General features: G+C 32.6%; 2 protein-coding genes and 1 non-coding gene across 6 annotated transcripts; 2 read left to right on the top strand and 1 right to left on the bottom strand.

Moving 5' to 3' along the window:
• Positions 1-1,642: 1,642 nt before the first annotated feature.
• On the top strand, positions 1,643-7,648 carry LOC109811622 (glucomannan 4-beta-mannosyltransferase 2). The gene is made up of 9 exons (XM_029274040.2): positions 1,643-1,949; positions 2,040-2,138; positions 2,230-2,482; positions 3,535-3,645; positions 3,777-3,913; positions 4,280-4,393; positions 4,500-4,699; positions 4,793-5,005; positions 5,579-7,648. Exons 1-9 carry the CDS (start codon positions 1,710-1,712, stop codon positions 5,730-5,732), a joined length of 1,521 nt encoding a protein of 506 aa, XP_029129873.2. The 5' UTR covers positions 1,643-1,709; the 3' UTR covers positions 5,733-7,648.
• A 1,843-nt stretch (positions 7,649-9,491) lies between these two features.
• On the bottom strand, positions 9,492-9,574 carry TRNAL-UAA (transfer RNA leucine (anticodon UAA)). The gene has a single exon. It is a non-coding gene; the product is annotated as a tRNA-Leu (tRNA).
• A 55-nt stretch (positions 9,575-9,629) lies between these two features.
• On the top strand, positions 9,630-12,469 carry LOC109811600 (splicing factor U2af small subunit B). 4 transcript variants are annotated; one of them, XM_020375385.3, is made up of 5 exons: positions 9,630-10,074; positions 10,146-10,227; positions 10,616-10,742; positions 10,868-11,305; positions 11,422-12,469. In XM_020375385.3, exons 1-4 carry the CDS (start codon positions 9,751-9,753, stop codon positions 11,286-11,288), a joined length of 954 nt encoding a protein of 317 aa, XP_020230974.1. In that variant the 5' UTR covers positions 9,630-9,750; the 3' UTR covers positions 11,289-11,305; positions 11,422-12,469. The 4 variants fall into 4 exon arrangements, with proteins under 4 accessions (XP_020230974.1, XP_020230973.1, XP_082921120.1 ...); XM_020375384.3 differs by having other exon boundaries at positions 9,632-10,074; positions 12,310-12,469; XM_083064994.1 differs by having other exon boundaries at positions 9,637-10,074; positions 10,868-12,469.

Raw genomic sequence — 12,469 nt, 5'->3', positions numbered from 1 at the left:
TTTCTATTAGCATATTTGCTTGTACGTTCATCACACGTTTTTTTTTTTTTTTAATGATTTTTCATGTCAAATTGAAATTTGTAGAGAAACTATAATATAATGTGTTGTTTCAAGATTGACGTGAAAAATTATGACTAAAAACGTGACCAAATATGCGCTATATCAGTTACAACGTGTTCCATTCTCTCTGTATTTTTTTTTCTTAACATAATTTTGCATAATTTAGATTTTATTTTATGGTAGCAACATAAGAAACAAACACATCTCCATTTCTCCTATTTGTTGCAACACAGGAGAAATCTCCCCCCCCCCTCCCCCCCATCCCCCACTCCCTCATTTTTTTTCCTCTCCTTAGTGCACAAAATTATCTTTTTGTTAATTAAGATGAGAAAATCTTCCTTATTTTTTAGTTATGTTGTATAGACCAAGCTTTTGAATTTGATAATAGAAACACATTAATAAAAACCAGTGTGGAAAGAATTTGAATTTGATTGAGATTATTTTTTAAAGAGATATAAAAACTAAAAATTTAACTCTTCTAAAGTGAGAAAATGTATTTTAAAAAATAAAATACACTTATAATTGTTGATTATAATATTATAATTAAAATTTGTGATAAAATAAAATATAAAATTAAATATAATATATCAATGAATTCTTATTATACTTTATTTTTTAAAGGGCAATTTTCTCACTTTAAAAATGTTAAATTCAAAAATCGAAGTTATTATCAACTTATTCTCAACAATCTTCCTCATATATAGAGAAAAATTATTGTAATATTCTCTTAACATATATGACAGATATTATATAAATAGCTATATATGTTGAACTAACCTTTCATTTCTAAAAAAAAATATGTATCATAATACACTCTTTTATTATTTTTTTAATATTTTGATCTTGTATGTTTTATTTTTTATTTTTTTCATAGATTAATTTCTTTGACCCAAAAATAAGGCATAACCAAAAATTCTTACTTTATGATTTTGGAGTGTCACACTTAAAGAAAAATTATGGGGCCATACCATACCAGATGAAATCACGTAAATATTTTTTGTAATATAAAAGAGCAGAAGTTTTAAATCATGATTATTTATTTTTATTTTCGGAAAAGAATTTTAGATCTGTTAGAGACATATATAGTAAAAAGATTATAGAACCAAAATAAGAAGATACATTGATTTTTTCTTCTTCTCATTATTAAAGAGTATATTCCCTTGTAAAATATAAGGACTGATCTTAGAGTTTGAGTAGGCGAACAGCTTTTCTGCATAATACATAATTAATTTGACGTTAATTTAACTAAGGATTAAATTCAATTTTTGGAACGACAAAAATAAATATTCTCTGAAAAGAAAAAAAAAAATAACGGGAGTGGATCTTTTCCCTTGGATTTTCACTTAGATTTTATTCTCCCAAAATCTGCAGCACGAAAACTTGATATTATTAACTTTTTTCCATTATTTAATTATTCTCTTATGGTTAATTAAACGCGGAGATTTGAGCGTAAATAAGAGAATCCAAACCCTGACTCGGTTGAGTTAGATAGAGTCCACTAACACGAAGCAGTAATTTATTTAATTATTTAAATTCCTTTGGGTTGTAGTAGTAGTAGTAGTTAAAGAGAAATGGAGGAAGCGAATCCGAACTTGTTGATTTCGAAGTTGAGCGAGGAAGTGAGCGGTCACGTGCAGGTGGTATGGGAAATGGTGAAGGTGCCGTTGGTGGTGCCTCTGTTGAAGCTTTGGGTGTACGTGTGCATGGGAATGGCCATCATGCTCTTCGTGGAGAGGGTGTACATGGGCGTCGTAATCGTGCTCGTCAAACTCTTCTGGAAGAAACCCGAACACCGTTACAACTACAACCCCCTCCAAGACGACGTCGAATCGGGCTCCTCCAATTACCCCATCGTTCTCATCCAAATCCCAATGTTCAACGAAAAAGAGGTCACACTCACACCTACATATAACAATAATAATAATTCTGTGTTTCTCTTTGTTGCTTCGCTTCTGGGCTAATCATTGTTTGTGGGCCAGGTTTACAAGGTGTCCATTGGAGCAGCTTGTGGGCTTTCGTGGCCCACTGACCGTCTCGTTATCCAAGTCCTCGACGATTCTACTGATCCTGTCGTTAAGGTAAATGAAATGGTTTTATTTACTTTCGGTTTAGTGTTAATTAAGTAGTAGTAATAAGTAATAATAATTAGTGAATGGGATTTGATTGCAGGAAATGGTGGAGCGAGAGTGTGAGAGATGGGCGAGTAAAGGCATAAACATAACGTACCAGGTAAGGGAGAACAGAACGGGGTACAAAGCGGGTGCGTTGAAAGAAGGATTGAAACGAAGCTATGTGAAGCAATGCGAGTACGTGGCCATTTTCGATGCCGATTTCAGGCCCGACCCAAACTTCCTCAGGCGAGGCATTCCCTTCTTGGAGGGTAACCCTCAGATTGCTCTCGTTCAAGGTCGTTGGAGATTTGGTCAGTCACTCCATTACTACTCTTTAATTTCTATATATCGTAAGACTACGTTTGGTTTCAGCTCAAACAAGGCAAACTTCCCAACATTTGGAAACTTTCCTCCCACGTATTTCTCCATTTAGTTAGCTAGGAATGTGCTACCAATAAAATAAAGACACACTTAATGTTTGGACTTCAAATAAATTTGATATCATTAAGATATATTAATTAATAAGAAAACAAAATAGTTTTTATTTTCAAAAGGGCTAGTTTTGTCATTTTGAGTGGAAGGTTTGCAACATTGCCAATTTGCTTTATTTGGAAGATTTGTAGCCTTGTAGGATGAATCAATGAATTTTTTCTTGAACGGAAGATATTAAATATTTGACATAAGTACATAATAGCTACTGCTATTTTGTATGAAAGGATTGGTAAAAAAAAGTCAAATAACTTGTTTGACCAATCACAATGTATACGGCTACAATATAGAGTTATCGTTAAAAAAAAAAAATAAAAAATAAAAACTCATTTTCAATTACACGTGAATTCGTTGATTACGTCATTTTTTGTACTAGTCTTTTTGTATATTGACAAGGAAGAAGTACTAATCGTAGGTCGTACCATGTGGCTATGGTTCTCGACACTTAACCTGTCATCCTTCTTTCAGTTCTTTGCATCCACTACGTGACATATTTCTGATTGAGTCACGTGAGGACAACATAACTAATGTGTTTTTAATATACTTTTAGGAAGGATTGTGTTTTCCTCACATATATATATTTTTAATTGTGACCATTTTATACTTATTTAATAATTGGAAAATGATGCTTGAAGAATCCATGCTATAAACAAAAAGAAAGAAGAGAAATATGATGTTTAAAAAATGTAATATCGGTATCAAATGAGGGTTTGTATTGTTTGAGGGTTTAAAAAATGTTTCACATGCTTTGGTTAGACTATACATTTGGAGACTTTAAATTAAGCACTTAAAATTCTACATCATTTTTTTCTTAACCCTTTGAGCATTATAAAAACTATTAAAATTTGATCATGGTGTGGTTGATTTGTGACAGTTAATGCAGATGAGTGCTTGTTGACAAGAATGCAAGAGATGTCACTGGATTATCATTTCACAGTAGAGCAAGAAGTTGGGTCAGCCACTCATGCTTTCTTTGGTTTCAATGGTAATTCTTTTCGCACAACCTTCCAAACATGTTGACCTGTAGCACCCATGAGATAACAAGATAATGCAGCATGCATATCGTACTCACTGATCATTAACACCATTGCTGTTCCATGCATAACCTTAATTCAGGGACAGCGGGTATATGGAGAATTGCTGCTATTGACGAAGCTGGTGGGTGGAAAGATAGAACAACGGTGGAGGACATGGATCTCGCTGTTCGTGCCAGTCTTAGGGGCTGGAAATTTGTTTACCTTGGAGACCTCCAGGTATACATTCTTTTATACCCAAGCACCCTTATTAATTAATTCCAATCAATTTTATATACACACATATACATATATATATATATGATACATGGTTGTCCTTGATGTGCAAGTGTGCCTCAAATGAGGATCTCACATTAGATCCGGATAAATGTGTTGAGTAACATAAAAGTGATAAGAAGTTACAAACATCATGTCTTAAGATTGTTTGGATTAAGATATGGCGTTGAGTCCCCATTACGAGGTTTGCATATAAGTCATTGATGAAGTACTTCTCTCCTATATTTAATCCCCTCGTATTCATGTTTACAATTTGTTTTAGTAATGGTGTGTGTTTCTCATTAGTCATTTACAAAAACCGATGTATAGGCAAAAAGTGAGCTTCCCAGTACTCTTAGAGCCTTCCGCTTCCAGCAGCATCGATGGTCTTGTGGTCCTGCTAATCTATTCCGCAAAATGGTGATGGAGATAGCAAGGAACAAGGTTAGCTTTTATAATGCATGATATACTACTTCAAATTGAAAGGGAAAAGGAGTGTGAAAAACTAAAAGAAAGGAATTTCCTGACTTTTCATGTTTAATTTTTGCAGAACGTAAACTTTTGGAAGAAAGTTTATGTTATATACAGCTTCTTCTTAGTTCGAAAAATCGTAGCCCACATGGTCACCTTCATCTTCTACTGTGTCGTTCTTCCCTTAACAATTTTGGTCCCTGAGGTGCATGTTCCAATATGGGCTGCTGTTTATATTCCTTCCATCATCACCACCCTCAATTCAGTTGGAACTCCAAGGTGTGATTTGATCTTTCTGTATTTGCCATATTATACATCTTGGTTGTACCCCTTCATTTGTTCTAAATGCTACTTGATTTGAAACTTTGACAGGTCCATTCACCTGTTGTTCTACTGGATCCTCTTTGAGAATGTGATGTCATTGCACCGTACAAAGGCAACCTTGATCGGTCTGCTAGAAGCCGGGAGCGCCAATGAGTGGATCGTTACTGAAAAACTTGGCGACTCTGTCAATAATAGTAAGACCAAGAACAAGACCAATTTCATCAAAGCAATCAGAAAAACTCGATCCAAATTTGGTGAAAGGTCATTTTTCTTTTCAAACATGATAATTCATAATTCTATCTTTAATTGGCGTTATAATTTCAACTTCTCAATCACTTTGCTTAGTGTATCTGTCTCCCACTTTTGTCTCTTGTTTGGAAGTTCGGATTTACTCTCTGGCACTATGAAGGGGACAGGTTCTAGATGGCCACTCAAATAAGTTATTGAATACGAAATATGTCATTCTTTCCACTTATAGTATGACTAATTTCTTTTTAGCTTTATCGTAGTGATCAAGATTTCAAGATTCTTTGAGTAGGTTAATTATTGATTTATGTTTCTGTCACTTGCACATCACATAATATTTTAGAAGATCATGTGATTAAGTTATTAATAGCGAAGACCAAATTTTATGGCAGAAAGTTAGAAATGAGGAAATGCCAGGATAAAGTTTATTGTATTAGGATTCTAAGTTCTGACGAACATAACCACTGTTTTCTGTATTTAATACTCCCAATATATTCAGATGCAATTGATAAAGAAAAAAAAATCCTTTATCTGGTTTTGTTTGGCTGATGTGTAAGTTTTCTGTTACTTGTTGTTGAACATGAACAGACTTAATCTATTGGAGCTTGGATTTGCTGCCTTCCTCTTCCTCTGTGGATGCTATGACTTCATGTACGGCAAGAACAACTACTTTGTGTACCTCTTCCTTCAGACCATAACCTTCTTAGTCGTAGGATTTGGCTATATTGGCACCATTGTCTAGTACTTGTTGTGACAAAATCTTCAGCGATTTAAGTTTCAGACTGTTGAGTACATAACTAGTTTCTCTTCTCAATAAAATTTATTAAGATTTCTTCAAGCAATATAGTGTTGTTCCAAATCTAGAACAACTTAGAGCAGATTATTTTCATGTTGAGGATAAATGTATGATATGTAATTTGCATTGTTCTCCTTTAATCATAACCCAATCACAACCTTTACAACTTTAAGTATGCTGATATTCTTTGGTGGCAAAGTACCATTAGTTGTTATAACGTTTTATGAGAACATTTTATGTTTTTTTTATACCCGCTACACTCCTTTTTACTTGTCATAATTTCGGAACATTTTTTTCCTATTTAGATGTCATTTTTAAATTTCACCATAACCTTAATTACTCTCTTACCAATTATACCCTTCTCATATTTATTAAGAAAGTTAAAATATAAAAATTAATATAAGTTTATTATAGAGTTGAAATATAAAGGATCAAATTGAAAATTTGATAACTATTTTATTAAGATAAAAAAATATTATTTTCTTGATTTCTGCGCATAAATCTTCAAAGACAAACAAAAATAAATGGAAGTAGTGACGTTTTTAATCACGTTTTTTTTTTCTTTCTATAGCTTAATGTCCAATACATATTTACAATTTTTACATATATCTTATTTTCATTGTCTCTATTTCTATTCTCTTTTCTCGCATAAACTTTAAAAAATATATTTTGTAATTTATTTTTTACTGTCTACATATTTTTAAGCGCAATGTTATATACTTTATATCAAACACATATATCTTTCATTAGACTTTATTCAACATTATTTTACAATTAATTATTGAACACATATCTTTTGTTAAGTTTTATTAAACATTTTTATATTACAATTCATTAGTGATTTATCCCTTAATCAAATTATTTAAAATTCAAATTTTGGTTTAAGTCACTGTTTTTGATAATAAAATTTCTGTACTAATGTCGTAGTTACGTAAAAAGAATGTTACAATTCATTTATTTACTATACATCATTCTCAAAAAAAAAAATATTTATACCTTTTGATTTTAATCAAATTACATATAGTTTCTAATTTAATTAATCATTATAATTTACACTCGATATAAAAAGCTCTATACAATATATGAATAAAAAAATATCTCTCTATTCTATTTCATTTCATGTTTTAGTAAAAAAAAAGTGTTATTTTATTTTAATATTTATTTTTCAATATTAATCAAACATTAAATATAATTTTTTCTATAATAATTTTAACTATTTATTATGGAGTTAAAAAATATAAAAAGATAAAAGATAAAAAAAAAATCTAATTAAAATGAAAAATAAAAAATATTAAAAATTTCAAAATAGATTTTATGAAATATAAGATATTAATTATGTTGATGAATACTGTACAAAAAACTTTTAACATCAAACAATTAAAATAATTTAAGTGAAGAATAGAGTCAAAACATTTTAATTCAGAAATGAATTAATAGAGAATAAAAAATCACATATTTTCATCCTATCTATTTATAATATATATATATATATATAAAGGAACAATTTCTACTGTACCTTTTTTGTTCCGATAATTTTCTTCAATAAATTTTTATATGTAAATTTTATAAATTAAAATTAAAATTCTATTAATTATATAATATAATAAATCATTAATATAAGAAAATATAACAACATCATAAAATATCAATTGCATTAATTTTAAATTATTATAGTTTTAAAATAAAAATATTTGTGGACATTTATATGAATATATTTTGATATAAATATAATAGATAATTATATCATCTTTTAAAATTTTAAAAAATAATAAATTTATTATCAACACACAAAAAAATAATAATAAAATTACGAGACACAGATGATGCAACTAGTTAACTAAACTGGTAGAACCTGGGAGTTTGGAAGCCACTGAAAGTCACGTGCAGAAGAACTTAACCTTTTGGGCAAATCAACCAATTATCCATATGGAATTAATTTACATAATAGAAAGACCGTACCCGTCCCTGCACTATAAGTCTATAAATTCCCAATTCCTGAAACCCTAGGCAAGGAAGAGAAATGAAATGGAGTTGCGGCGTCGTCTCTCACTGTAACTTGTAATTCGTAATCGTAAGTCTCTCTCTCTCTCTCTCTTCTCTTGCACTCTCAATTGCTCATAGATAGATGAATCATCCCAATGACGAAAATTTTAGTAATCTGAAGGGGGCGTGGCGTTGAAAATCAAGAGTGGGACTCCCTTGTTGCTACAAAGGTTGAGAAACTCCTTTCATTTTCATGCCATGCCTACTCCCTAGTCGATACTTGGCATTCCGAGGGATTTCCTTTCCAACCCTACTTTACAACAACTAACTCAAACAAAAATAATCATTCCTCCTTCAAATGCCTTTCTTTATTATTAATCAACACTAATTTATTAATACTTTCTTTATTATTAATCAAATTTTATTTAAAATTGTAAATTTTGTGAGTCGCATTTTATTTATCAAGTCTTTTCTAATTTTATGATTCGGTTCATCAAAATTTGTAATTTTTAATTAATAATAAAAAAAAAGTATTAAGAAGAGAATATTAGAGTGAATGTCGTCGATTCTTCTCAAATATTTAAGTGAACATTTTGAAAATAAAAAAATCAAACAAATCAACTTTTGTAATTATAATCCAACGCAAATCAACCTATTTTAAAATTTAATTTCTTTAAGCCTAGACATTCATATACTTGTCACACATTTTTCAAATGACTAGTAAAAAACACTTGAAGCAAATTAAAGTTTAATTCAATATTTGTTGTCTCGCTTTCTTTTAGAAATTTTTAGCTAGGTCTCCAAACTAAAAATTTACAATTAGATCCTTCATTTTTTAATTTTTGCAATTTGGTTTTTAGAGTTATTTTTGTAAAGTATTTTTATAAATGTGAATAATGACACTAAATTAAAAAAGAAAAATGATGGAACTATTTACGAATTATTTTAATTTAAAACCTAATTTAAAAAATCTTGAAAAGTTTTGAGACCAAATAATGTATTAAACCTAGAATGAAAATGCATATGAATAATTTTACATAATTTTTCCAACAACAATTATTTTAGAAAAATTTGCAATGACCTAATCTTTTTAAATTATATTTTTAGTTTTTCAAGTAAGTACTAACATCTTTTGTTTATTATTTAAGTGACACTCTTATATAAAATAACATCATATATATATTATTAAAAGATAACATATTAATGTAAGTGTCAATAATTTAATGAGACTTGATATCTTAATTAATTTTAACTTATAAATTATATCTTAATTATAATGATTACTATGGTTTAAAAAATATACAACTTTAAGGAATAATTTTAAAAAATGAGCTAATAAATCTTTTTTTTGTTAAATTAAAGAATAATGAAAATTTTCATTAAAAAAACATAAAATTGTAAGTGATTCATAAATGAATAATAGACTGTGTATATGATTGTAAAATTGAATTTTTTATTTATTTTTATTTCTCTGACTTTAATTAATGAACTTATTTTAAGGAAGATGAAGGATTTTTAAAAATAAAATAAAAGATTTGTATCATTTAAATATATTTCAAAAAAGTTAAATAGAATTTTTTAATTATTTTAAGTAATCAATAGTATAAAATTTTCATCTTCATAAAAATAAAAAAAAATAAAAAAACCTCAAAACACTGCATTAGAAATAAACATTTAAATAAAAATAATAGCATATATTTTCAGGCTTATTAAGGACAAAAGTGCTGGCTGTGGGGTTCGAACCCACGCGCACTTATGTGCAGAAGATCTTAAGTCTTCCCCCTTAACCTCTCGGGCAAACCAGCTAACTGTTGTCATTTTGAAAGGTATTACTATAAATATAGGTCCCCAATAGTACTAGCAACATCAGAAGTCTCTAGAAATCAGAAAGAGCATAACCCTGAGCCTGAGGCTGAGCGTAGAAATCCGGAATTTGGGAAACCCTAAGGAGAGGTGGAAGAAGAGAAGTGAGATCACATCAATGGCGGAGCACTTGGCATCGATATTCGGGACAGAGAAGGACCGTGTGAATTGCCCGTTCTACTTCAAGATCGGCGCCTGCAGGCACGGCGATCGGTGCTCGCGTCTGCACACGAAGCCCAGCATAAGCCCAACGATTCTTCTGTCCAACATGTACCAGCGCCCCGACATGATAACCCCCGGCGTCGACGCCCACGGCCTCCCCATCGACCCCCGCAAGATCCAGGACCACTTCGAGGAGTTCTACGAAGACCTCTTCGACGAGCTCTCCAAGTACGGCGAAATCGAAAGCCTCAACGTCTGCGATAACCTCGCCGACCACATGGTCCTTTTCCCTAACCCTAACCTCTTTTTTCAATTCGTTTTTGCCTCCTTTTAAACGCCGTCGTTTTGCAGGTTGGGAATGTCTACGTTCAGTTCAGAGAGGAGGAGCATGCCGCTAATGCTGTTAGGAACCTCACTGGGAGGTTTTATGCCGGTTAGTTGTCTTCTTTGCTTGTTTCTTATGCGAATTTAATTGTTTCATAATCGATGACAAGAGAAAGTCGACAAGTAGAGATGGCAGCCATGTCCCTTAAGCTCTTTGGCTGTGTGTATGAAAGAGTATTCGTTAGGAGAAGTCAGTTCCTTAGACGAATCTTGGTGTGCAAGGAATGGTATCTGTTAGGAGAACTCAGAGCCTTTGATGAATCTCAGTATTTCAAAAGATTGGTCCTTGGCTTCTGGCTGGGATATTCTTGGGTTCATCCAGAGAGATGGGTAGGAGGTTGATGAATGGCAAAATTCTGTGCTTGTATTATCTGCTGAGCTGTGATGTTGAATCATTTTGAAGATTGAACACTGAATGTTGGTTTGTATGCTTTCAGGTCGGCCAATTATTGTGGATTTCTCACCCGTCACAGATTTTCGAGAAGCTACATGCAGGCAGTACGAGGAGAATACTTGCAACCGCGGTGGTTATTGCAACTTCATGCATTTGAAAAGAATTAGCAGGTAAGGTGGTGGTTTATTCAACTCATTCAGTTTTGGACTTGATTAATTCCACAAGGTTGAACTAAACATGTGAAGTACACTATAAAACTTAAAGCATAAATTTGTGTAATCAATGTAATGTGCAGGGAATTGAGGCGTCAGTTGTTTGGGAAGTATCATGGAAGGCGCAGCAGAAGCAGGAGCAGGAGTCCTTACAGGCATCGGAGCCATGAGGATCGGTCTCACCGCAGTCATAGCAGAAAGTATGATGACAGGGACCATCATCATGAGAGTCGAAGTAAGAGACGCAGGAGCTCAAGTCCTGGACGTAGGAGAGGACGAAGTCCTGGAGGAAGGAGGAACCATAGTCCGGTCAGAGATGGCAGTGAGGAGAGGCGTGCTAGAATTGAGCAGTGGAATAGGGAGAGGGAAGAGCAAGAACCTGGAAATAAGTCTAATGCTGAGGAAATCAACAATGGTGACAGCGGTAACACACAAAAAGCTAGCAAATTTCATGGGCATCAGCAGCAAGCACAGGAACAGCAGCCTTCTCATGAGGAATATTGATCTGTTTATTTGTTATGGTTTGTGTTCTCTCCCTTTTGTTTGCCTATTCATTTAGACCTCGGCAAGATATTTTATTCTAGCATAGACCACCCACAGCATAAATACAGCTCACCACCCATTTTCCACTGTGCAGGTGGTGCAGGTGCACTGCTCTAAGATATGGAATGTGTTTCCTTCTTTCTCCCTCCCCCCCTTATCATTTGGGATTTTTCTATTTATTTTTATCAATGATGTTTGGTTGTTTGTGTGCGGATGCTTGTGCTAATTATGCCGAATTATTTCACTGCTTTGAACCAGTTTTTGACACTCTTCGATGCTAGTTTTGTTGTGTATACACTCTCTAGTGTGATAGAATGTATTAAAAATGCTGAGCAGCTGACCCTTTTTTGTTTTCTACTGTGTATGAAGTTCAGCTTAAAATGTGTAAAGATGTTTTTTTTTCCTGCTCTGTGCTGTTCCTATATGTTTCTAATAATCCTCTAGCCAAGAATTCTTGTAGGTTCTATCTTTCAAAATATTTCTTTTTTGTTGTCATTTTCTGTTGATTACTTCAAAGGTGGTGTCAGTATTTTGCACTTCCCTGTCGTTGTCAGATTGCCAAATAGCCTTACGACATCCTTGCTGTGTAGTCCTTAGAAAAATAGCCTCCTCTCTGATGATTAGAGGCTCGTAAATTTTTTTCCATGACCTTAACAGGGGTGTCCCTTTTCACAATTGGCTAATTATTAACATTCAATGGGTCTTGCATGCTTGTTGCTGTGCTTGATTTGCAGTTGGTGAATGTATGCATTATTTTACAGTCAGGTACACTGATCACCGTCATACACGAAGACTAATGAACGACAAGTTGCAACACTTTTTATAGGGGTTTTTGTTTTCAATGAGCTCTGTTCTATAATCCCTTTTGGAATTTGAAATAGCATAATCTTACGTTGTAATGAGTTTTGCAGGTTCAGGTTTCCCTGCTTCTAAGAAACGAGCCCTTTAGTTAATTGCAGTTTACCGTGGAATTTGTGTACAGGTTCATGGTACGCTCTTGGAGGATGTTTTAACGGATCTTTCAGGTTTTGTTTGGGATTCAACTTCCAAGCAACCAATCGTGTAGGGGAAGCCTTTTCTTGCATTTGCAGGCAGAAGAAGGTGGCTTTCTTTTTTTCTTTTTCCTTTTCCATATATTAGGA

This window comes from Cajanus cajan, chromosome 10 (genome assembly GCF_000230855.2).
Source record: "Cajanus cajan strain Asha chromosome 10, NIPB_CcT2T_4, whole genome shotgun sequence".
In the NCBI taxonomy this organism is placed as follows: domain Eukaryota; kingdom Viridiplantae; phylum Streptophyta; class Magnoliopsida; order Fabales; family Fabaceae; genus Cajanus; species Cajanus cajan.
This window is presented reverse-complemented; position numbering and strand designations above follow the sequence as displayed.

What these genes read in the sequence shown, in the direction of transcription:
- LOC109811622 (XM_029274040.2), top strand. Translation starts at nt 1,710, where the DNA reads ATGGTGAAGGTGCCGTTGGTGGTGCCTCTGTTGAAGCTTTGGGTGTAC. An exon ending in CTACTGATCCTGTCGTTAAG is followed by an intron (nt 2,139 to 2,229) that starts GTAAATGAAATG and finishes ATTTGATTGCAG; the next exon opens with GAAATGGTGGAGCGAGAGTG. An exon ending in CGATCCAAATTTGGTGAAAG is followed by an intron (nt 5,006 to 5,578) that starts GTCATTTTTCTT and finishes GAACATGAACAG; the next exon opens with ACTTAATCTATTGGAGCTTG.
- LOC109811600 (XM_020375385.3), top strand. Translation starts at nt 9,751, where the DNA reads ATGGCGGAGCACTTGGCATCGATATTCGGGACAGAGAAGGACCGTGTG. An exon ending in CACTGGGAGGTTTTATGCCG is followed by an intron (nt 10,228 to 10,615) that starts GTTAGTTGTCTT and finishes GTATGCTTTCAG; the next exon opens with GTCGGCCAATTATTGTGGAT. An exon ending in CATTTGAAAAGAATTAGCAG is followed by an intron (nt 10,743 to 10,867) that starts GTAAGGTGGTGG and finishes TGTAATGTGCAG; the next exon opens with GGAATTGAGGCGTCAGTTGT.